This window comes from Acipenser ruthenus, chromosome 1 (genome assembly GCF_902713425.1).
Source record: "Acipenser ruthenus chromosome 1, fAciRut3.2 maternal haplotype, whole genome shotgun sequence".
NCBI lineage: Eukaryota > Metazoa > Chordata > Actinopteri > Acipenseriformes > Acipenseridae > Acipenser > Acipenser ruthenus.
Window position 1 is genome coordinate 3,446,440 of NC_081189.1, and position 24,003 is coordinate 3,470,442.

Consider the following 24,003-nt stretch of genomic DNA (forward strand, 5'->3'; position numbering starts at 1 on the left):
GTGAATGAGTTCACAGCACAACTGTGATGCTTCTGGAAGGGTGGTCCACAGTGAATGAGTTCATAGCACGACTGTGATGCTTCTGGAAGGGTGGTCCACAGTGAATGAGTTCATAGCACGACTGTGATGCTTCTGGAAGGGTGGTCCACAGTGAATGAGTTCATAGCACGACTGTGATGCTTCTGGAAGGGTGGTCCACAGTGATTGAGTTCACAGCACGACTGTGATGTTTCTGGAAGGGTGGTCCACAGTGAATTAGTTCATAGCACGACTGTGATGCTTCTGGAAGGGTGGTCCACAGTGGTTGCCACCCTGCGGTGTCCTTCCTCCAGCCCCAGTCTGATGGGCTTGGAAGCTCAGGGTCAGGAGTTAGCTTCCAGCAGTTGGCTTGGTAGCTGGCTGATTTGATGTGCTGCTTGAGTGCCACCTGTGTTGGTGGTATGTTCTCTAGGATCCTTGACTTCTGCGTGAACAGTTGATTCCTGGCTTAATTGACCTTCATGGTGTCACTCGTGCGGTCATACAGCAACACCACGAACCTCTCCAGTACTGACATCGTTGAGTCACTGATGTCACTTTGCATGAGTAGAAGGTCTTCGAATGCTTCAGTAGCCTCTGGGAAACCTTTCCATGTGTCCCAGGCAGTCTTCTTGCCTCTCCCCCCAAACGCAGAGACACTGTCACACCCTGTGAATGCATGGAAGACAGGGAGAGTGGCACAAATCCTGGGATCACAGCAGCCAGTTCATGGGCAGGTATATACCGGAAATTTGACCCAGTACCAAGTGCCACCCACAGCTAGTCAGGCTTGTTATTATGACACATGGTTCTTAAATAGCAAATTATCATTGTCCGAGGTCTCACAAGATCGTCAGAGGTCAAATCCAAGCTGGCTCCACATCTGAAAATAAACCTTAGGGTGTGTAGAAACACTGTAGAAAATGTCATGCTTTTATCATAAAATGCACCTTTGCTTATCAGCTGTACTATTTTGTGAGGTCTGTGCGGTAAGGAAAGTTTTAATTGCTAGTCCCTTACAGACATGACCTATTTTGAAACTTCTGTGCCATGTATTCCTAAACACTGAACAATAACACAAACCACCTAGACGGGAAAACATGGATGCTGACTAATGGCGACAGATTTTTTAAAATTATTATTTAAAATTCCACATCAAAACAAAACATTTCCGCTCTTGAGTAATGCACAACAAAGTATTTTGGTGACAAGCACGTTTCCGTAGTTATTCGATGTTACGCTATTCGCTGCCCTGATTAATAGCTTAACACTGATGAGGTGTTTGGGGCAGCACAGGTTTTGTTATTCAGGTTGCGCCTTGTTGAAACCATTCACTCAGCCCTCAACTGCGAAAGAGACTAAACTAATTACCGACCCCTCTGACACACGCAGAAGATCTCATTTGCTGGAGTGTTTAAAACCCCTGCAGTTCTGAAAATGGTCCCATTCTCACTGAGGATAAGTGCATTGACGGAGCGCAATTAACAAGACTGCCAGCAAGTGGCTACTGTCTACTCACACGAGCGTGCTACATGGAAAAGATATTCCTGCATTTCACAAATGTCATTTTGTCAGCACGCTGGTTCATTTTTTAATTTATTTTTCATTAAAAATAAGCTCTGGTTTGCACAGATTCACCTGACATCAGCCCATCTATTGAGACATGCTAGTATTAGCTTCAGTCAAGGTTTATCGCAGTTGTAGCATTTCACATCAATACACACACATGTACCCTTAACTATGTGCTAACCACGGCTTTAGAAAATGTGTGAGTAACATACTGTTGTAAAAACAATAGCCATCAGGATCATGAAAAAGTCATTCACCATAACACACATCCACCAACTTTCCTCATATCACCAGCTACTTACCTTCAACTTGTCTTAGAAGGTAGAATTATTGAGAAGCCATATGAACAGACGTATGTCTCTGCTGTAGGCAGGGAGTAATAAGGGACTTTGCAACGAATTGGAAAGGCAAGGGCTGGACACAAACCGCAAACCATAATGTTAAAAGACGAATGTCTTACCATTCAACTAAGGAGCAAGCCTTGTAGTCAAGAGGCAAATAGGTATTATTAGTATTATTTTATTAACTAATCAGCCGCTAGGAGGAGAACATCATACTGCTAATGACTGGAAAGAAATGCTTTGAAGTCCTTGGTCATCACACCTTTAAAGACCTCTCCCTTTCAGATCAGTGTAACGAACCACTGATCCTCCGTAACTGACTTCAGACCTAATGGCTGTTTGCTTCACCTGCTACTGCACTTCATGACTGTTTCTGCAATACCAGGGTATTTCATTTTCAGCAAGCGATTTACCCCGTAAGATTAGCTGATTTTAGTAGAGTAGAAGGCTTGATTTGCAAATGAGGTTAGAGTTGTGGGTTTTAGGACCATCAAAAGAGAAAAACACCTACGTTAAATGCAAGCCCCTCAAATTTTGGCCCTGTTCTGTGTAGGTTCTTTAATTGTCTTTCACGGTCCATCACACTTTATAATTCCTGTGAAAAGATTTTGAAGCTCTTGCAGTTTTTCTTTTTTTTTTCTTTCTCAGAATGTTTGCGTCTCCTGGTACCCACTTGAAAGGTTATCTTCTTACATGGATCAAACTCAGCTGAAGGAATCACAATTAAAGTGCACCTAAAGTACATAGTAGGGATGTTCTGTTGTTTTATTGAGGTGTTCTGCTGACACAATAACCTCATTCGAGTTTATTCATTCACTTACCGGAAACCAGAGATAAAAGTGACAGAACAGGGTATTTTAAATGAACAAGTTGGTGAATATCATTCGTAATAAATGTTCATATCATTGTTTTTATCAACATCATTTCTTATTGAACACATGTGTTCTCCCTCTTGGAATGGGGACGTCGTTTTGATTTATTGGTTGGTTTGTACAGCTGCACTGAGGTGAAGTCGGTGAAGAGGTTTGTGTTCATTAAGTACAGGAGCCCTTGGTATCTTACAAGGGTAAAGCTGTACACTCCAGTACAGGTGTAAATATTATACTGTGATTACCTGTAGAGAGCATACCATGAATTCAGTACCTCCAAAGAGCGAGTCGTTTCAATGAAGTGATACATCCCCATGAACGGTCAATATTGAAGTTTTGTAAAATGACACATTCTAAACTGTCAAAGACGTGTGTCCAAACATGGGTTGTAAATCATGTCCCCATTGGGACCGATTAGCAGCAACTACACTTCTTATTCCTCTGTATGTGTAGATCTCACACTCCCAATGTCAATGGCAAAGCATTCTCAACATTTAAACCACAACTGCTTCTATATAAAAAGATTAAGTGCGTCAATGTTGGGGTTTCATCTGTTTTTTTATTTAGATCTAAGGACTTACAATGTTTATAAGTGTCAGGTGGCTGCCTCTAATCAACTTGAGAGTGTACTTTCTCTTCCACTCTTATGACAGACCCAAGACACAGCAAAGAGTGCGCACTTTCAACTGCATTCGAGGTAGCCACCCAACACCTATAAACATACAGAAGCATGGGATTCGCCTTCGCTAAAGCTGTAGTGATCAGGAAAGCTACATTATGTATAGGCAGGGATTCTGTTTTTCGGTTTTATTCATTTCATTTTACGGTGCTTGACAGATTGCTCTCAAATCACTAGGATTTTGTTCCAGTATTCTGCTGATTGGATAGTCTTATTTTAACCGTACAATTATGTACTGTGTTTCAATTTGAATGACCAGATTTGACAGACGTTTATTTAAGACTATTTTTAACATAATGCAATTTAAATCGACATTAGTCACAGTATAAAGATATTTATTGTCATTTAAAAAACCAAAAAAAGTGTACTGTCTGAATTAACAAACTATAAAACAACCAAGGCAATACCAATAAGAACCAGTTAATTTGCTGCAGTAAGGGTGCCCGTGTGGTGTTGGATATGGCCGCTTTCAATTCTCACACATTAATAGAATCAGTTAGCATTTTAGGGCAGTAACACAGCTAGATTAACAGTACAGAGTGTACACAGTAAAGACACTTGGTGCCAACATCAGGTTCAGATTGGACATCAGACTCCATAAACAGCACATGTTCCATAAAATACAGCTACTGAAAGATTAATTTGGTATGGGTATGAAATATCAGTTACTAATGAGTTTCTGTTGTTAAGATCCACTTTGTATCATGTTTTATCTGTTGTATCTGTTTTATTCATCCTGGTGACTTTTTTAAACTCTTTTAAAAAGCCCCTCTGTGGCCTCAGTAGAGCTCTCAGGATCATGTCTAACCTCGGAGTACATGTGGCACACCAGAGTGTAATCATTAACCTGTGCCCAGTCCTATACAGACATGTTACCCAAGTTACTATGATGTGTTACACTGTTGGACTGCTATTATCTGTGCTCTTTAGGAGAAGTTTTCATTTAAAAAACAGATTGCATGATAATTCCAGATGATTAGCATTAAAACTGTCTGTACACAAGAACCTAACAAACGATTACAGTGTTTAAACATGTCATTCTGAGACGGTGTTTTCATAGACTTCAAATTTATACTGAATCCCATTTTCTTCCTGAATTTCTGTGGGGACACCTGGAAACCTGCAGGAAAAGAAAGAACAACGCGATGTGTCTTGTAAAGGTGACGCACACACAGATTTGTATGATAACCATTAACACCCACAATACTTGCTGAATTTGAAGAAAATGAGCTGGAAATAATGCTGAAGGGGAGACAGTGAGCTGTACAAAGCACCAGCAATTAAACTAAGCACTGGGCTATTTGTAGCACACCTTGCTTTCTTTCTTTTACATCCATGACATTGGAAGCTACCAGAGAAGGTCAAAGCACTTTACTGGCTGCAAATTATTTCAGTCAATAGGGAAAGCAGCTGGCTGGTTAATGACAGCAAATAAGGGGTTGAGCAGGCTTCGGACAATTTTGCTCTCCAGGTGAAATGACAAAGGAAATGCAGGACTACCAGAAAGAAATGCTTGTGTAAAAAGCTTTCTTTAAACCTAGTATAGTGACAGATCTACGTTTTAAAAAGAAAATGCATGTCTGCTACAGCACATGCCCCTTTTAAAACTGCAGGTTAGACATACAGTATCCAGTGACTATAAGTGCACCACAGGGAAGATTATTGCAATTATTTTTAAGCAACGTTGAATTAATACAAATGAATTCATCCAATTCAGATCCGGTTTTGCTTTGATTAGGTATCAATGATGTGTTAATTAAACCAAGATACATATTGCTCTTCACTCACTTTGTTTGCTGGCCCTTCGAAGGTGAACGTTTCTGAAAATAAAGAAAGAAAATGAAAGCAGTGGATTTGACTTACTCTGGCAGAAGCTTGTATTTATCGAGATCGATCACTGGTAGAAATGTGTCGCACTCAAACTCCTGAAGGATTCGGGTCACAAACAGCCTGTGCCTGGCTGTGATGTCCATGGCTTCCTAAGAAAGCAAAAAAAACACACCAAACAAATCAAAATGTGTGGATGTCAAATGAGTCTGGTGCTCAAGAAAAGGTGCCAAATTGACAAAACAATGAATCCCAAGGGAGCTGGCATGACACAGGTACACATGGCCCCACAAAGCATCCCAGCATGCCTCTCTGCTCCTTGTGTTTTTTATGACGCTTTGGTGTTGGAATTGTGATACGGACACTTGTCTGAAATAATTGTATTTATTTTTATTTAGCAGGACCAAAAGGACAGATTTAGGTGTATAGTGTATAGGCAAGAAGCGCAGGTGTGTCTTATTAAACATATTACTTAAAATCAAGGGAAGTAATGTTAAAACTTTACAATGCATTAGTAAGACTTCATCTAGACTATTGTGTTCAGTTCTGGTCACCACGCTACAAAAATGATATTGCTGCTCTAGAAAGAGTGTGGCTTAGTGGTTAGGGCTCTGGACTCTTGACCAGAGGGTCGTGGGTTCAACCCCAGGTGGGGGACACTGCTGCTGTACCCTTGAGCAAGGTACTTTGATTGCTCCAGTAAAAACCCAATTGTATAAATGGGTAATTGTATGTAAAATTAATATGATATCTTGTAACAATTGTAAGTCACCCTGAATAAGGGCATCTGCTAAGAAATAAATAGTAATAATAATAATAATAAAGAAGAGCGACCAGAATTATTAGACTACGCGGTGATCTGATTCAAGCATTCAAACTGCTTCACAATGGGAGTCTATTACCTCTTTTCCACTGTAAAACCAAACCTCGCTGGTGCCGCTTGGAGCCAGCCCAGCGCGGTTTAGGAGGAGCCTGGTTGTTTTTCCAGTGCCCGAGCCGTGCAGCTGACGTCACACACAATGAACGTGTCGAATCACACGTACATGATGCGGTGTTAAGAGGCATTGTATTCAAGGTGAGAAGGACAGATCCAGAGGTTGTGGTTGTTTTTCTGTTTTTGTTCTTCATATAGTCACTGAATACAGCTGAAATGCAACGTCAGGCTGATTACGCAAAGAGGGGAAGAATGCTTCTCAAAGAGAGCAGCAATGTGGATCTGATGAGCAAGATACTCGGCCTTAGACGCCACAACGTAATGACGGAAATCACAAACTCGACCCTGGCCCTGCTCAACTGCGAGACACATTCAGATGTGCTGTGAGGCCACAGTTTCACCGTTTAGTTCTTACTCAGCTCCACAATCTCCATGGTGACAATCTCAGCAAGGCTTACAGTTAATTCCAAGAAGACTGGGATGTGTTTATGTTCTGCTGATGTTAATCATTTGCAGTTTAAGAATACTCAAAAAAAAAAGGGAGACAACTGATTACCACATAAAAAGGCAGAGGTCCCCACTGAGCCCATTTTGGGAAGCGCTTTCTGTCTTTCTGAACTGTGGAGGCTGGTTAACAGGACGGCAAGGAATTTCTCTAAGGCTGTACATCTACATTCGATTAAACGTTTTAACCTTTTGTGTAGAAGGTCACCCTGTTTAAACGGTCATTAATACTTGATATAGTATTTAAAGCTATCTTTACATTTTGTTGTTGTATTTTTGCAAGTTTTACATTCTATTACATTAAATTCCATTTTACAGCATTCAATTACAGTGGTTTACAAAAAATCAAAATGCTATTAATGATGAAGCTTTTTGTAAAGAAAATCTAATAAAGATTTAGTATGCAATGTACACTTCCCCAGAAAACTAAGGGATAATGCTACACGCTATATTTCAGAAGGAGTATCGGGCGATGGGAATAAGGGCTTTACACGTTTAAATGTAGGCCAAGTGTTAATCGCTGAGAATCTGGTCTAAACGTTGTGGTCAGGTATGGGGTAAAGTCCTGGATGGGTGGTACGGCAGGTCTCAAATTCTGCGAACCCCCTATTCTTTATGAAATATGTATGTGGTTATGGGTTACAAGAAAATGTAGTCCACATGGTTTTAAAATGGGGGACATTAATAGCAGTGGGCAGCAGTGTGGAGTAGTGGTTAGGGCTCTGGACTCTTGACCGGAGGGTCCTGGGTTCAATTCCTGGTGGGGGACACTGCTGCTGTACCCTTGAGCAAGGTGCTTTACCTAGATTGCTCCAGTAAAAACCCAACTGTATAAATGGGTAATTGTATGTAAAAATTATGTGTAAAAAAACAATGTAATTGTATGTAAAAATAATGTGAGATCTTGTAACAATTGTAAGCCGCCCTGGATAACGGTGTCTGCTAAGAAATAAATAATAATAATAAAAAACTACATTTCCCAATATGCACTGGGATGCAGGACAGGTGCTTCTCAATAATCAGGGGATAATCAGGGGCTTAGCACCTGCAGCTTGTTATCTGTGTGACTATATAAGGCAGTCTCTAGCCTCCTTCTGGTTGGGGAGTTTGAGGAGCGAGACCTGTGAGTATTGTGTTTTGGTGAAATATGAGTTAATGAGTTTCTGGCTGACAACAATGAAGAAGAGATTCTTGACTTCTGCTTGTATGAAAACCTCCTTTGTGTACTGACCTGTTTTGCTTGTGACCCCGACAACGAACTGTGCCACCTTAAAAATGTAACTGTTACAGGTATTACCCTGTTGAACAAAATCTGTGTTCCGAGTCCTTCTCCCTTACAACACTGTGTGGAAGGTCCCGGAAGTGGCACAGCTACCCCACTTTGCCACAACGTTCAACTGTTGTTACAAATATGCAGACCAACTATACAGTAGATGTTAGCCTTAGTGTTTACATAGCAGCAAGTATACAGGGCAGTACACTTCTCCATATACAATTAAATGCTGTACACAAATGCAAGTTGCTGTAATTTATAAAATAGTGGCCGAGGGCTTCTTGGGATGGTTTTGTGATTGGTTAGAAACATTCCCAATATGTCAACGTTTAAACATTTTTAAAAACATGCTTAATACTGCAATTTAAATGCTTAGTTAATGAATTAAAAACCAGAAACACCCCCTGCGTACATTAATACAGACCTGGCACTGGTTATGCACACTGCAAACGTGTGCCAAGGAGCGTCTGTATATACATGCTAAACAGACACAGCTCTGAACGCCCCTTCACTGTTAGGAGCCGTTCACTTATCTTAACTTGGTGGCAAGGCTTTGTAGTGCATTTTCCTCCTCAGTTCATCTGTGGCGTGCATACGACCAGACAAGCCTGACAGACGCAAGGCTCTTGCAAGACTGACAGCTTTATAGACTCACAGGACACCATCTCATTTCGAAATGACCGTTGCAATGAAGGATGGGGGGCAACTCCAGGACTATAGAGTTCTTCATTTTTCTGATAATGTTTAATATCCTGAACCAATTTCACGTCAGATGCAGTGAGAGATACACAAATGGTTCACCTCCTCCATAACTCACAAACAACACAAAGATGAGAAACCTTGAAAACAGTGCACGTGGTATTTTAACCCTGAAGCTCAATTTTATACTAATCCATGGAGGTAAAAACGCCTTTTTTTCCCAGTAATGGAAAATCATAGAATACAGCGGTGTACCAAACATTAAGATATAATAAAATGAGGGTCACATGACCTCAAAATGGCAGCCGTATTAGGGCAGAGGGCAGTTTAACAACACAGTAAGCACACAGGGTGTTTATAATCCTATGAATATGAAGTCGCTACCACTTTGGCAGTGCAAATTTGTAAAATGGCTGACACTTCATCTTTCTTGCACGATACCCACAATCAAACTATCGACAGAATCACAGCTGTGTACCAAGTACGAAGCCAGTATTTCAGAGCAATAGGTCATTATCGTCTGGAAACCACAAAGTCACAGTGAAGGGTACAGTTAAGAGTTTACCCGAGGAGTTTCCAGGACACTGAAATGTGAAATGGTTTATGAGATATAAGGTTACAGGATCTTTATAAAATGTTGTTTATTTTAGGGTTACAGGACGGAGAACGTCTGTGTATGTGGGTAATATGAGCACGAGTAGAAGTGAATGCACTGAGGCTGAAAGCAGAGGCCTGGTTACGAGCTGCGAGTGCTGATATAACTCCTACACAGACACGCGCAGTCCTATAAATCCATATATACTGCTTTACTATTAATGTAAGTTTTTTGTTAAGTGGCTCAGGTATGCGGCCGATTGTGATGTCAGTTTTGAATGGAATCTGCAGTAGAATGGAATTCGAAAAGGTGCCTTTAAAGCATGTGACGTCAACCGTGCCGATATGGAGAACACAGCACGGGAAGAAATTAAAGTGGCACGGATGAGGTCATGAATGAGGATTTTCCGTGATGTGTCGTGGAACGCAGAAGGCGAAACCTGCGCTCTGATTAGCTGAACGATCCTGAACAGTTTGTAAGAGCAGTTACAGTGGCAGTGCCAGTAAAGTCAGCGTACTTTGCTCCTACCGCTGGGGACCATGGGCAGACCGTGCAGATGCAGTGAAAGGGTTAATAATTTCTGGGCTGTCTGTAACTGAGATGACAAGATCCAAGTCCTTCTCCTTGATGAAAAACAAAGCTGATAGTTTTCACACTCCTCACCACATGCTGCTAAAGCGGATTCATTGGTTACCTTCAAGTGCGAGACAGTACTGACTGAGAATTGTGTTGGAAGGAGTGATTGACCAAAAAAAATAAATAAGTGTTTTTGTTTTGTTTTCTCCCAGTTGCCAAACCCGACTTTATTCTCTAGCATTCTTGAGTAATATCGCATTACTAAATAACCTGTCATTCCAGCTGCTTTTTCTAAAATAAAATAGAAAATACTAAATATGACCTAGCAGGGAGTATACAGAGGACAGGTCCTGTTAGGAACCAAGCTGCCCATCGTGGCTGGGCTAGTATTAATCCTTGCTACAGCTGCTTTGAGACAGCAGTTGATTTTAATGATCTGCACAGCGGAGGAACCAAACACCGCTCAAACCTGCTCCTTTGCAGACCTCGGTATTCAGCCTCAAAATGTGAAACCCAAGCAAGGCCAGTGAATTGGTGGGTTACACCGAGCACCCATACTGTAGATTTAATATTTCAAACAACTCCACATGCCAGATCACCACCTTTGTTTTATTATTCCATTACGGGCTTGTCACATACGCTTTGTATTTTGTTTGAAAAAAGAGGACATTAAAATTACAATGGCTCGGTTCCTTTTGAATGAATCTCATACTTCCAGTTAAAAGGAAACAATCCGAAACACACTGAGATTGCAATAGACTGCCCAAACGAACCCCATGTGAAGAAGCCCTTACTGAATGCAATCATTTCTATTTCTGACCCAACTGCTTTTGTTGCCGGGATGTAAACCAGCAGCCTCACAAGATGAATCACCCTGAGTCACGCAGTCAGTAAGTATTCACATCAGGGACTTTACTCACGCAAATTCAATTTCCAGCTCCTAACAAGCGGCGCGGTGGGGGAATTAGGGCTACTATAGCAACACCCTTCTAATTAGCAAGTTTCCAAAAGGAGAAAAGCAGCATCGTATTGATTTAATTGATGCCCACAGCATATTCCTAGCTCGACAGGTGCACACGCTGCTGCTGAAGAGGCAACTTACTGTATGTGTTCCTCCATGACCTTTTTCACTTCAAAAGGGACCACTCAGGCTGCTGGGTTTCAGATAGTATCAAATGGCAGGTGATTATGCTGGTCTGGCTGCTTTAAAATGGCACTGCACTCACTGTGTGTCATGCGATGCATCAACGGTATAAAGGTCCAGACTTTAACCCCAACGTTTATACTGTTCCAACAGCTGGAGGGAATCAGTAGTTACTTATTTTTTTGTTAATAAATTATACATTTGGTGTAATTTGCAGAAACTAGACTTTTATTGTAATACTCAAGTCTCTAGCTTTAAAATGATTAATGCATGTTAAGAATATTTTTAAGACTGCATACAGCATCATTCAAGGGATTATATATTATATATATATATACACACACACACACACACACACATACATATTATATATATATATATATATATATATATATATATAAAATATTAAAAAGAAAGAAAGAAAAATAATTCACAGCTTTCAATGAAGAACTTGCATTTCCAACAGCCTTTGCAATCAACATGCAACCGCTGTGTCTCCTGGGAGTCGCTCTCCTATCAGTGAATACATGGTATGTAGGGTGTCTCTTATTGTAGAAGTATCATCTGACGCAGTTCCGGGTGAGAGGAATGCAAAGAGAAGCTTAATTTCTAAATCACACAAATGAAGACTGTACTCGGAGTAGCGTTAAAACTAATAACATATATATATATATTTTTGTAAAACATCACTTTTACCAGGAATTTGACACACAAAGTAAACAGCAATCTGTAATATTTTCTCTATTAATACATTTGCTTAATAAAATAAATAAAATAATTGTACATTGCAACTTGTACAGGAATCAAATTAAAAGATTTGGGAATACAGACGTGTAACAAACAAACAAAAACATACGACTGCATATAAGAAAAAGCCCAAAAAGGGTTCTATCAAGTACTGAAAATAAACACTACAGAAAGAAAAGAAAAAAGAAATACAACAAAATCTCAACCAGGCAATTCATCGTTAGCATTCACAGTATCCACTTCTTTCCACAGAAAAGGTTCTTAGAAGTCTCCTTCAAAGAGTGTCTGCCCCCTCACGCTAATGCAACAGGGTTCTTTGAACGGAGATTTTAAAGAGCGAAGACCTTTAATATTTACATGCTGTGTGGCAACCAGAGTCATACGGTAACCTTTCCTTCTGTCAGCCCCTCCCCTGGAGAAGGCCAAATCAATGAGCTCGCTGGCAACATAAAGCATGGAGCGCTCTGCCATTTTAATACACTCCACAGAGCTACTTTCTGCAACACTCATTGTGTTGCCTTTAATCTGAGAATAAGAAAATTCTAACAGGGAGTCCGTTGTTAACTTGTGTTCAACTAGAAAAGTGCTTCCGATTCCTCATTGTTCTCTTACTGTACATCTCTGACAACACAGACCCCAAGGGAGGCAGCTGAAAGTGGTGTGGGGGACATAAGATTTTCATTTCAACAATGTTTTTTTTGTTTTGTTTTTTTGTTTTTTTTTGTTTTTTTTGGCTTTCTAAAAGAAAGCAGTAGAGTTGCTTAGTGGGTAGAGCTGCAGACTGAAGAAAACACGCTGCAAGTTGCAGGGCCGGATTAGGCTCCAATACCCCTTTTCCACGGGAACATCGGAGCCTGGGGCCCTCACGATACGGGTGGTTCCCCAACTGGCTATTTGTCAAGCCGAGTGAGAACCAAACCATGAAACCGGCCTCACAAGACATCTGAATCTGGCTCGGAGCTCAGGGGCAAGGGCGGGGTGTGTTCCGACTACATATTTTATCCTTCTGTTTTGAAAAAAGATTAAAAGGGTGTAATCATGTTTACTGACAGTCATTAACAGATGAACACCACCGCTACCTACAGAATATGGTTTCGTCCTTTCTCTTCCTGCATACAATTGCCTCGGATTTGGGGGTGTTAAATAAGTCCCATGTGTAAAGAGCTGTGGTATGGTTTTATTACAAAGCCAGTGCACAACAAGCAGACAGAGAAAAAAGGGGGGGCGGGGGGAGGGGAAGGGAGGGGGGGCCGGGGGTTAACAGCAGACACCTCTGTGGATTGCAGTGGCTGCTAATTTTAGTGAATGGAAATGTAATTTTGGCAGCAGAACAACATCAAAGTCTCCAGTGACCTTACTGCTTATCAAAGGTCACTTTAATCCTGTTTTGTGGTGGAGGGACTTAAAAAAAAAAAAGGAACTGGAGGTGTGTAACCAGCTGGCATGAAACATGAAGCCGGAGATAAAAGCCATATCCACAGTAGAACAGTGCAAATGTACTCACAGAAGTGCTCCACGAAAGGGATGGTATACTAGCATTAGGATAAAGCATTCATCTGAATTGAGAACCAACGCATTAAAAAGAAGCATGTTGTACAGCAGAGGTTCCCAAACTTTTTTTGCTGAGCTTCCCTTCACTGATAACTTGTTTTTGCTTCACCCCCCTGAGATGCCCCATGTGCACTTCCCCCTTCTAATAAACAGTACAGGATTTTCCCAACATAGCATATTCTTCTAAAGACTTAAATACTTAATAAACTTGAACATAAAATAATAGCTAATGAGTCATATTTACCTCAGTGAGTAGGATGATGAGCCAGGTTGCTAGCGCACAGTTTGAGGTAACGTGGCTTGATTTCGGAGAGTTTCAACCTCACCAGCAAAGTCAATCAAATTCTCTTTTAGAGTCATAGCAATCTTGACCTTGCTACAAAGTTTTCTGAAAACGGATTTCGAACCCAGGCAAAATCCTACAATTAATTTGCAGAAAGAAATGCTCCTCTGTCACATCTTTAACTTCCAGGACCAACATTCCAAAATCCACAATGACAGAAGACAGTGTTGGGAACACAGTCACATCATCTGTCATCAAGGTTATGCCAAAGCACGTTTTGGGGAAAAGCTCTGTATTTTTTCATGTGCGATGAAAATTCTACAGTTCTTACCTTGCAAAAAAGGTTAAATTCATTGAGCTTGTCAATATGTCAGCCATATAGCTCAGTAAAACCCAAATGCGCTGGCCGAGCAAGTGTTGGTGAAGTGGGGAGTGACAGTTCATCACCAACATATGACCCTCCTCCCTGAGTTCACAGACTCTTGCCAAAACTTAACCCCATGACAGCCATCAAACTTCTGTATGAAGCAAAAGTTGCTCATGTCCCCAACACCACCTTCTGCTGCCTCCCTTGGGGTCTGTGTTGTCAGAGATGTACAGTAAGAGAACAAAGAGGAATCGGAAGCACTTTTCTAGTTGACATCCCCTCTCTTCACATAGCACTGAGAAAAGTCATGAGTTCAGTGGTTGAACTTTTCTGAAGTTAGCTATTTCTACTGCAGCGGTTAATACATCTTACAGCTCTTTGGCATCGCTTTTGCATCAAGCGCTTCCCTGTGAATGCAACAATGGCGCCATACACAGCATGGTGCAGCAGCCTTTATGAGAGCTGCAAATCCACTTTTGCATCCACTCATGGCTTTTCCCCCATCCCTACAAATCCGACACAACTATTTTACTCGATGCTTTTATCCGTCATGTACCCGTCTAAGATTTTGAACAGCTCCTCAGAAGTAGTTCTCGTTGGGGCAGAGTGGCAAAATAAAAAGTCCTCTTTAATCTCAGATGAGCTGATGTATCGAACATAAACTTACCTGGCAGTGGCGCTGTGTTTGAGCTTGTTCCCTATACACTGTGGCTAACCAAGCTCCTATTTAAACCAGGAATGCACGAGGGGTCTTGTTCCCATCCCTGTGCAACATACTTCTTTTAACGAGTTGTGTATTCAGATGAATCCTTTGTTCTAATGCTAGTTTTGAATGTTACAGAAGTACACCGTCCCTTTCCTGAACACTTCATTTATTTTGCAGCCTTCAATGCACTGTGCAATACTTCAAAGTTATTAATAAAGCAAGTGAATAACTACACTGTTCACACCCCAGAAGTGCATGTTGTATTTGTTGTTATAGACCCCTACTGCAAGAGCTAGATTTCTGAAAAAAAAAAAAAGTGTAAAACACAGAAACAGGGCAGCTAAACAGACCCGATGAAGTAGTGTAGAAATGGATGGGAATGAGGGAGACTGCAGCTTTAAAAATGTAAGTAAAATCAAAACAAAGGAACAGCAGGAGTGTGGTAAAAACATGCCTTGTGAAATGTCAGCAGTGATGACGGGGGCAGATAACATGTGGCAAGCCTTGGGAATACAAAGAGATTATGCATCTGTTGATCAGAACAAAAATTGCGTCTGCTCACAAGATAACAGAGGGGTTAGCCGAGAGAATGAAACACACTGATCGATTGAACCCTCTAGAGAATATTATACAGTGCTGCGCAGCAGGATTAGTCAGAAACAAGACTGGATAGAGCTCCTCATTTAATCCATGTTTACCTGACAGGCTAAGTGCAAAAAGTTTTCATCTTTCTGTTTTGGGTTCAGCGCCAGTGATCTGTAAACTATATTTTGACAGCTGTGGCAGATTGGTTTGCTGGCAGTCACTTCTATGACCCAACTGAAAGGTTTCTGTAAATTGACTTTGATTTGTGTGAAGTTCAATAAAGAAAAGGTATGAAAATACAGGCTGGCAATATTAACACCTCCAGACTGACACTGCTTCAGCTGACATGACAGATTAGAGACTTGAAAATAAAGTGGATTAATTTAAAAGGGAAAAAACCAAAAACAACACAAGATACCAAAAACACACACTTTTATCTTTTAAAATAAAAAACAGACTCTCTGAATGCAACAGGAGCAGAATATCACTTCTAATGGTGGGTAGGCAAGAAACATCCCAGGAAATCCAAAAAGAGAAAGACCTGGGTGTTGTAATAGACTCACTGCCACCAGCATCCACACAGTGCAGGGAAGCAATCAAAAAGAGAAAGACCTGGGTGTTGTAATAGACTCACTGCCACCAGCAACCACACAGTGCAGGGAAGCAATCAAAAAGAGAAAGACCTGGGTGTTGTAATAGAATCACTGCCACCAGCAACCACACAGTGCAGGGAAGCAATCAAAAAGAGAAAGACCTGGGTGTTGTAATAGACTCACTGCCACCAGCATCCACACAGTGCAGGGAAGCAATCAAAAAGAGAAAGACCTGGGTGTTGTAATAGAATCACTGCCACCAGCAACCACACAGTGCAGGGAAGCAATCAAAAAGAGAAAGACCTGGGTGTTGTAATAGACTCACTGCCACCAGCAACCACACAGTGCAGGGAAGCAATCAAAAAGAGAAAGACCTGGGTGTTGTAATAGACTCACTGCCACCAGCAACCACACAGTGCACTGGAATACTGCGTTTAATTCCGAAGTACCAAAGGGAACGACGAAGAAAGGCTGAAAGAACTGAATCTATTTAGCTTGGAACAAAGAACCAGGGGGGCCATGACTGATGTGTTTAAAATCTGAAAAGGAGTTGACAGAGTTAAACCAATACTTTAAACACAGCGCAGTAACCAGGAACAGAGGACACAGCTGGAAATGAAGCGGAGACAGACAGAGGTAAGGAGACACTTCTTCACACAGAGAGTGGTGAGGGTTTGCAATTGTCATATTGTAGAGGCAGAATCACTTGGATCCTTTAACTTGACAAGGTTCGAGTTACGAGGAACCGGACAAACTTAGATGGGCCGAATGGCCTCCTCTCGTTTGTAAATGTTGTTATGTTCTTACCCAGGCTTTACCCTAAAACCAACCCCCTTGTTTAGAACAAACTAAACTCAACAAGGTAAACTTCCCTTCATCATTACCTACGGCGAGCGAGGACGTTTTCCCATCACATATAACATTTGTCAAAGTTTTTAGTAACTGTACTCAATTCAGAATGTATTAACCTGACAGGAATAATATTATATCTTTATTTTTATATAGCGCCTTTCATAATGGACCACCATCACAAAGCGCTTTACAAAGGTAGGCTGTGAACTGTGCATTACATGCAGAGTCACTTACAATAGGACATTGATTTAACATCTCATCCGCAGGACGGAACACAAGGAGGTTAAGTGACTTGCTCAGGCTCACATAGTGAGTCAGTCCGTGGCAGATGTGGGATTTGAACCGGAGACCTTCTGGTTACAAGCCCTGGACTTTAACCATGGGATCTCACTGCCTCATTAACTAACTAAGCTATGAACTAAGCTACTGTTAGTTGAGTTAGCAGTGGTGTAAATGGCTTCAAATTAGTGTCCCTTGCTTTAACTAAGAAATTGCAGAAATGAACCAAGCTTCCTGCTTTGACCAGAACACTTTAGAGTAGAGCACAGCTGCTGCAAGACAGATCAGTAGTTCTAGAACTTTTCCGGTTAAAGGGAAAGAAAGATAACATGGCACTCCTGGCCCTAACACTTAGGATAAATCAATATATAGATGTCTGTGATCTGATCTTCTAAAAGACTGAACCCTTTCCTCAATGCATTCCCAAATAAACCTCCATTATGTAACCTGTCTGTAGACTCAAGACAGGATCGGAGCTGCAGCTGCCCGCTGTATGGAATAAGCAGCTATAATGAAAACCTCTCCACACATATTTCCCCCCCCCCCCTTGTCCTTTTGAATTGCCGGATATGTAAATTGCCCACCTGGGAACGTGAATATGCAATAAGATATTGTAGAAACAGCTGCGTCTGCTCGGACCGCAGCAAACGTTTTCTTTTTCAAAAAAGCGATCTGCACAACAGAATAAACCCTTTTATCTTTTCAGTGGGCCAGATAGCTTTCTTCTAATGAACTGGCTGTTAGATAATGATTCTGCATAAAGATGAGACGAGAATAAGACAGCAGCTATAAAGTCACTCGCCCCCTTTGCAATTCTGCTGAGGTACGGAATACACAGGAGCAATGGACCATGCCAGGTGGAGGGTCCCAATGATGGACAACAATATGCTAGCATGACTACCATGGGTGGTGTGGCTGTACAGCTATGGCCAAACGTTTTGCATTACCTAGAATTTTAGGATTGAGACATACAGTAGCTCTCAAAAGTATTCACCCCCCTTGGACTTTTCCACATTTTATTGTGTTACAACTTGGAATCAAAATTGATTTAATTAGGAGTTTTTGCCACTGATCAACACAAAAAAGTCCATAATGTCAAAGTGAAAAATAAAATCTACAAATTGTTCTAAATTAATTACAAATACAAAACAGAAAATAATTGATTGCATAAGTATTCACCCCCTTGAGTCAATATTTGGTAGAGGCACCTTTGGCAGCAATTACAGCACCGACTGGATGAACAGCCATCAGTACACCTTCCAGCCCCTTGTGGAGTCCATGCCACGTCCCCAAACGGAAGCCCAACGTGATATTAGGCGCAGGTCCTAACAAATTGGTCAGGCAGTGTATGTTCTGCTTGCAATATTGCTAGAAGTGGCTTTTGAAGTATATTTTGAAGTAGGTACTGCAGCAACAATCCCTGCAATTATTTATTATGTTAAGATATTACTGTCTTTTAATTAGAAGGTCAAACAAGTATTTAAGTAGAACCAGGTGCTGGACTATTGTTTCATTAGACTCTTGTTAATTAATTCTTAATTGCTTAACACCTGCACGTTACATACTGTGCACATTAATCATTATTTAAATACATTTTTTGAAAGTTTTATTTGACGATTTTAAAGTATTTTCAATCCTCTAAAATATGAATTCAGTGCCAGTTAATGTACTAAATAAGGTTCAGAAGGTTAAGATTTATAAATGGCAGTGAAAGTGCTGGCTCCTCAGCTGCTTTTATGTAGCTCTCTCTGTGAGCTGTAATCAGCCTTCAGACAAGCACTACCTCACGCATGTTCTCCTGTAACACCACTGCATTACACATGAAGGTATATATGCTAGAAAGAATACACACAAAATGTGAACGAACAGCTGAATATGTAGTTCTACTAAAAGAAAAGTATAACATTCAAAGATGTTTTAACTAGAAGTCTTTCTCAATGTCGTTGAATGTTATGAATTTATTTTAGCATTATTGCATATCCCACCAGTGTTGAGTGTTTTACAGTTATGGATGCACCTCCAGCTGGTTAACAGTGTATAAGGTAGCTGATTCCAGTCTATTAAGTGTTCTAGTGATCTAATACGGGATGCCTGCATAAACTCCCTACGATAAGCATGGGGCCTGTCACATGGAGCAAGGGTACGTCCTGGACTTGCATGTAATTAACTGGACCTCTGCTTCCCTATCAAATATAGAGAGAACAGGTGGCAGAACTGTGACATCATTCAAGTGGAATGCTGTCATTACTGCAGGGAAGGACCTATCCAAGGACATCACAATCATTAGCTCATATTCAAGGGCACAGGCGTGGTCCAGTAACTGAAGTCTTTGGGGTATGCCTGCGCTGATGGAGCGGGTTAGATAAATAGTGCACATAAACATCCTGGAATCGGCTATCTTAATGACACTACGGGTATTTTTGACTTCCTTTAATTTGGTTTACTTGCAGTGTCCTGCACATTCAACTAGAAAGCCTCTCCAGATTCAGTAACACCCATATAGTTTCTGATTACCTGTAACCTAGCAATGGGTGAGGTTTTTTTGTTTATTTATTTATTTTGCATTTAACCTTTACCAGAAAGGGAGCATTTGAGACTAAGGAGTACCTACATTTCCAAAGGTGCCCTGGAAGACGGCAGCAGTACAAGCTTACATGAAACAAACTGGTCATGAATTGTAGAAGAACAAATGAGGAAGAGGAGGACGGAGAGAGTACAGGGTTTGATGTCGGGGTTCTCTCTTATTTCATATTAGTTTTCAAGGAACATGAGTGGATAAAAAAAAACGTACCTTGTAAATGGCGCTTCCTCCTATTATCCACACCTGGTCTGCTTTGTCAGCTAACTCTGCACCCTTCAGCATGCTCAGAGCTGAACTGAAATCATGAGCCAGGTAGTGTGCTCCCTCCGGGAGCTCCCTGGAAATAAAAGCATGCATTTCAAATGAGACCGGTGTTAGCGAAGGACTTACAAATTCAGGCAGAAACCTCGCCGTCTGCTGAAAGCCATGTTTTCTTGAGCCTAGTTTGAACACTCTTACATTTGTAGTGTTTGAAAAATTGTCCTTTTTCAGTCTTTCTTTCACCCTGGCAGTCACAACAATCATGTACCATTCATTGCTTTGTGTCTGCAGCACCACAGCGCCGGCCACTGACTGAAATGTTCTGTGCAGCTCTACATGCATAAGGAAACGTCCTGTATAGGTGTACGAGCCCTTACTTCTCCCCTCATGCCAACAAAAAAAGAGCATGATCAGATAAGAGAAAGAAGGTTCCCTGTGTCCCTGTGCTTTTCAACAGATAAGCCTGATTTCAGAAAATACGTCTGAACCGTACTTCCAAATGCAACCCTCCTAGAAAGGGACAGAGAACAGCACATCTGAAAAGAAGTGCAGACTGTCGTCGCTGGGGCAGCTACATTAACAAGCAGTGCCTGCCGGCACCCGGACTCTTCCTGACATGTGCTCCATGGGGAAGACCGCAGGAGCAGCAGCATGGCAGTACCATTCAAGGCTGTCAATTATTCTTGACTCCTAATGACGTAACATTATTTCAACCTTGCAAAAACAATTCAGACTCTCTCGCCCCATTACTGCTTGCTGACATTTCCACATCCAAACTGGCCATGGCTGCGCAGTAAATGGGTCATTCCAGGTCAAGTGGGCCTAATTCTAGGGAGATATTTCTAGCGGTAGAACGATTAATCCAGACACTTTCTTTACATGATAATTCGTATCATAATAGAGGCATGTATCGTGATACAAGCCCAAAAGCACCTGGAGCAGATCCTGAGCATGTGTTTCCTTCTTTCTGCTTGATACACACAGCACACCACATGCGCTGGAGAAAAGGTTTCCAGGTGCAGAGTGCTTGCTAAAGAAAGGATGCCGGAAATATTTCAGTACAAGCAAAGTTGTTTAATTCTGCTCCTTTAAAAGGTCATATTTTTTCCAGTGTTGAGTATGTTTAACGTTATATGAGATAATAATATAATATTTGTGATGGTGCTCATATAAGAAAATGGATTAAAAGTAGGAAACATTATCTTAAATTGCACAAGTGGGCCTACATAAGATTCCATACATATAGAAAAAATAAGAATGATTCAATAGACTGGTTCATTTCTACAAATTCACCCCATGGTAGCACACTGAAGGTGAAACATGCTACAGTAACCCCATGGTAGCACACTGAAGGTGAAACATGCACTACAGTAAATATTTTTGAGCATCACTTGTAGGCACAATCCCCATGTTGTCGTTTAGGTCCAGATAGCTGAGATTTCCTAGCTGGTACTCACTTGAGCTCCCTGCTGAGGACAACGTTGATTCGGTTCTTCAGAGGCCGATTCTGCTCTGGGATTGAGAACCACGTCTTCCGGCCCATAATCACGACATTCTGCTTACCTTTGAAAAGCAAATACAACTGTCAGACATGATCTCTCCTCGTTAAAATGGATCACTGTTCCTCCTTTAAATGTGATCAGATTGTTAGGTTATTTGCTTGTTTTTTAATTTTTTTATAGTGTTTTTTGTAAAGTTATACTCCACAATTATTAGGTCAGTTGTGACAATTACACTGTCTGAAAACAGCACTGACTGAAGCACAGCGCTCAGGGTTTATGCATTTAGGACCGACTGCATCATACTACCCAATTGCTCTAAACAGAAGGCTGTGGACGTCAACAAGTTAACCTCATCGAGTAGTTTGGCATTAGATTAATTCAATTAGGACTCAACTTCATTATAGACTGACTCTGTACAAAAGGGCCGATGGTATGAACTGGGCAGCTCGTATACCTTGGAAGTCCAGAGCTGCACAGAGTTTATAATGTGTACGACAGGATTGTATTATCCATGTATATCTACACTAGCAATACAGTACAGTCTTATTCACGTGACTGAGGGTATATCAGGGGATGTGATGAAGCAATCTGTTCCTTTGTTATGGTTGCGAGAGAACCACTGAAGGACAGTAAAGTAACCGCGAGTGTTTTGTGTTTGTTTGTTTGTTGTTCTAATTGTACTCGTTTGTCATTGTAAGACGGCTAACACGATCCGGGAGCTGCCGTTAAAGGCCAGCAACAACCCGGACAGCACTGCACTACTGTACACGAACACATTGTATTTCACCACTTGCACGTTAGCAGTCACTCTGGACTTGTGATCGTGTTTGTGTTCTGTGTGTGTTTATACCGTGTTTATTATTTCAGGACTGTACCCCGTGGTTTTAACTGTGCAGTACACATTGTTTACAGTCGTCAAATGACCAGGATTATAAAATAATAAAAGGATAGTTTGGACAGTGAACTTTGTTGTTTGTCATCTGTTTGAGCACTGCATCACCTCTACACCTGCGCACTGCAAACCACTTTACCACACATGGTTATTTGGAAGCTTCCTCAGTGCGTTCATTTATGTAAACTGTTTAATCTTACTGGTCACTTGAATGCTGCCGTCTACACATTAAACACTCTGTACAATCCAAAAGCGGGCGTTGTGCTTGCTCTTGAAGTGAACGCAACGAAGCTAAAGATTTTCTGACAGGCACACGTGGGGTTTGACACCTCAGGGCTGCACCCCCGCTGTACAGCTAGGGTTATAATCTTGGCTAATACTCCAACTTGCGATTCCTCCATTCCTGTAAATGTGAGAAGTATCCCCAGTCTGCTCTCTTCTGAAGCAGTGTGTTTCTGACCGCACCACAAGCCTGCATTTACAGGCAAGGTATAGACTTGGGCTGCTGAGTGAAAGCAGCAGCACACTGCCATCTGGTGGAAATAACAAGAAAAAAGCACATGCTGGATATAAAAGGCGTCTATAGTCATTTTTCTATTTAAATAGCCCGCACTTGCAGGGTGCAACATTGACCACTCTCTGTGAAAGTTCAGATAGTACATCAGGGAGAGCAATAAGACTCCTTGCATTGCAGTTTGATCCATCCCTGGTTTTACTACAAGTTTAATAAGACAAGCCTGAGTCTGAGCTTGGAGTAAAACCTGGAACGGGTGAAACTGCTATGCAATAGGAGTCTCATTTCCATCCCTGTACATTATGTTCTCCTGAAGGCCTGCTGCAGTGGGGGTATAGTCGATTGCTTCAGAATAGCCCAGCACATGTGCTTTATAATGCTAACCTATGCTTTTCCATGCTTTCGCTATGCTTTATTACACTTTGCTATGCTTTTACTATGGGGCACTTTTCTAAGGGTCGGTATTCCAGTAAATAGCTAGGGTTTACAGCTGAAGCTGATGGAATGAGAAAGATAAGAGCGATACTTGTGCAAAACACGCTCACAGTATAGTGGAAGTGTGCTCACGTGCGCGTTTGCCACCAATCCCTGACTTCCTTTCAAGGAACTGGGCAAGAGCTGTACGGCGGAACAGCGAAAGCAGCTAGAATTAAGACCCTGCTGAGTACCGTACCTTCTATTGAGGGCGTCATCGTCATCTTCTGAAAATGCTTAAATTCATTGCTGTTGAAGAAAAAAGAAACATCACAATAAACAATGTGTATCCAATAGTAACAGATACGCTAAACACAGGTGTCTGTCTGAACTAATAGTCTGTATTGTTAACACTAAGTAATACAGACAACAGCAGGAATGAGGCTACTACAGTATTACTAATAAGTTACTGTGTCTGGCTCCTTAAAAAAAAAAAAAATACAGCTGCAGTACTGTTGACGTATTGCTACAAAATATGTAGCGCTATTTTTGTTATGTAGAAGTACAGTAATACAGTAATACTAACACCACTACATTTATAAAACATGACTTTCCACCTTACCTAAGTCTCTTGGGATGCCAAGGCAGATTTCCTTTGTTACCGATTCCCAGGTTGGGACACACGGCCACAATACAATTTAATGTGCGAGACATGTTTCCGCTTCTGCAACACCTCTGTTCTAGATCAGCCTCGGCACGAAGGGCGCGCGCTGTGCACTCTCAACCCCGCCCCTCTTTTCGAATTCCCGCCAGCCTGTCAATTGCACCGGAACCTGAAGTGAAATGAA

General features: G+C 41.3%; 1 protein-coding gene across 1 annotated transcript; it reads right to left on the reverse strand.

The window, feature by feature from the left end:
* Window positions 1-3,794: 3,794 nt before the first annotated feature.
* Window positions 3,795-23,998, reverse strand: LOC117404109 (dihydrofolate reductase-like). The gene is made up of 6 exons (XM_059032207.1): window positions 23,778-23,998; window positions 23,415-23,464; window positions 21,291-21,396; window positions 19,783-19,909; window positions 5,340-5,455; window positions 3,795-4,596 (listed from the first exon to the last, which is right to left on the reverse strand). The coding sequence occupies exons 1-6, from the start codon at window positions 23,867-23,869 to the stop codon at window positions 4,512-4,514; spliced, it is 576 nt and encodes a 191-aa protein (XP_058888190.1). The 5' UTR covers window positions 23,870-23,998; the 3' UTR covers window positions 3,795-4,511.
* Between the last annotated feature and the right edge of the window lie 5 nt (window positions 23,999-24,003).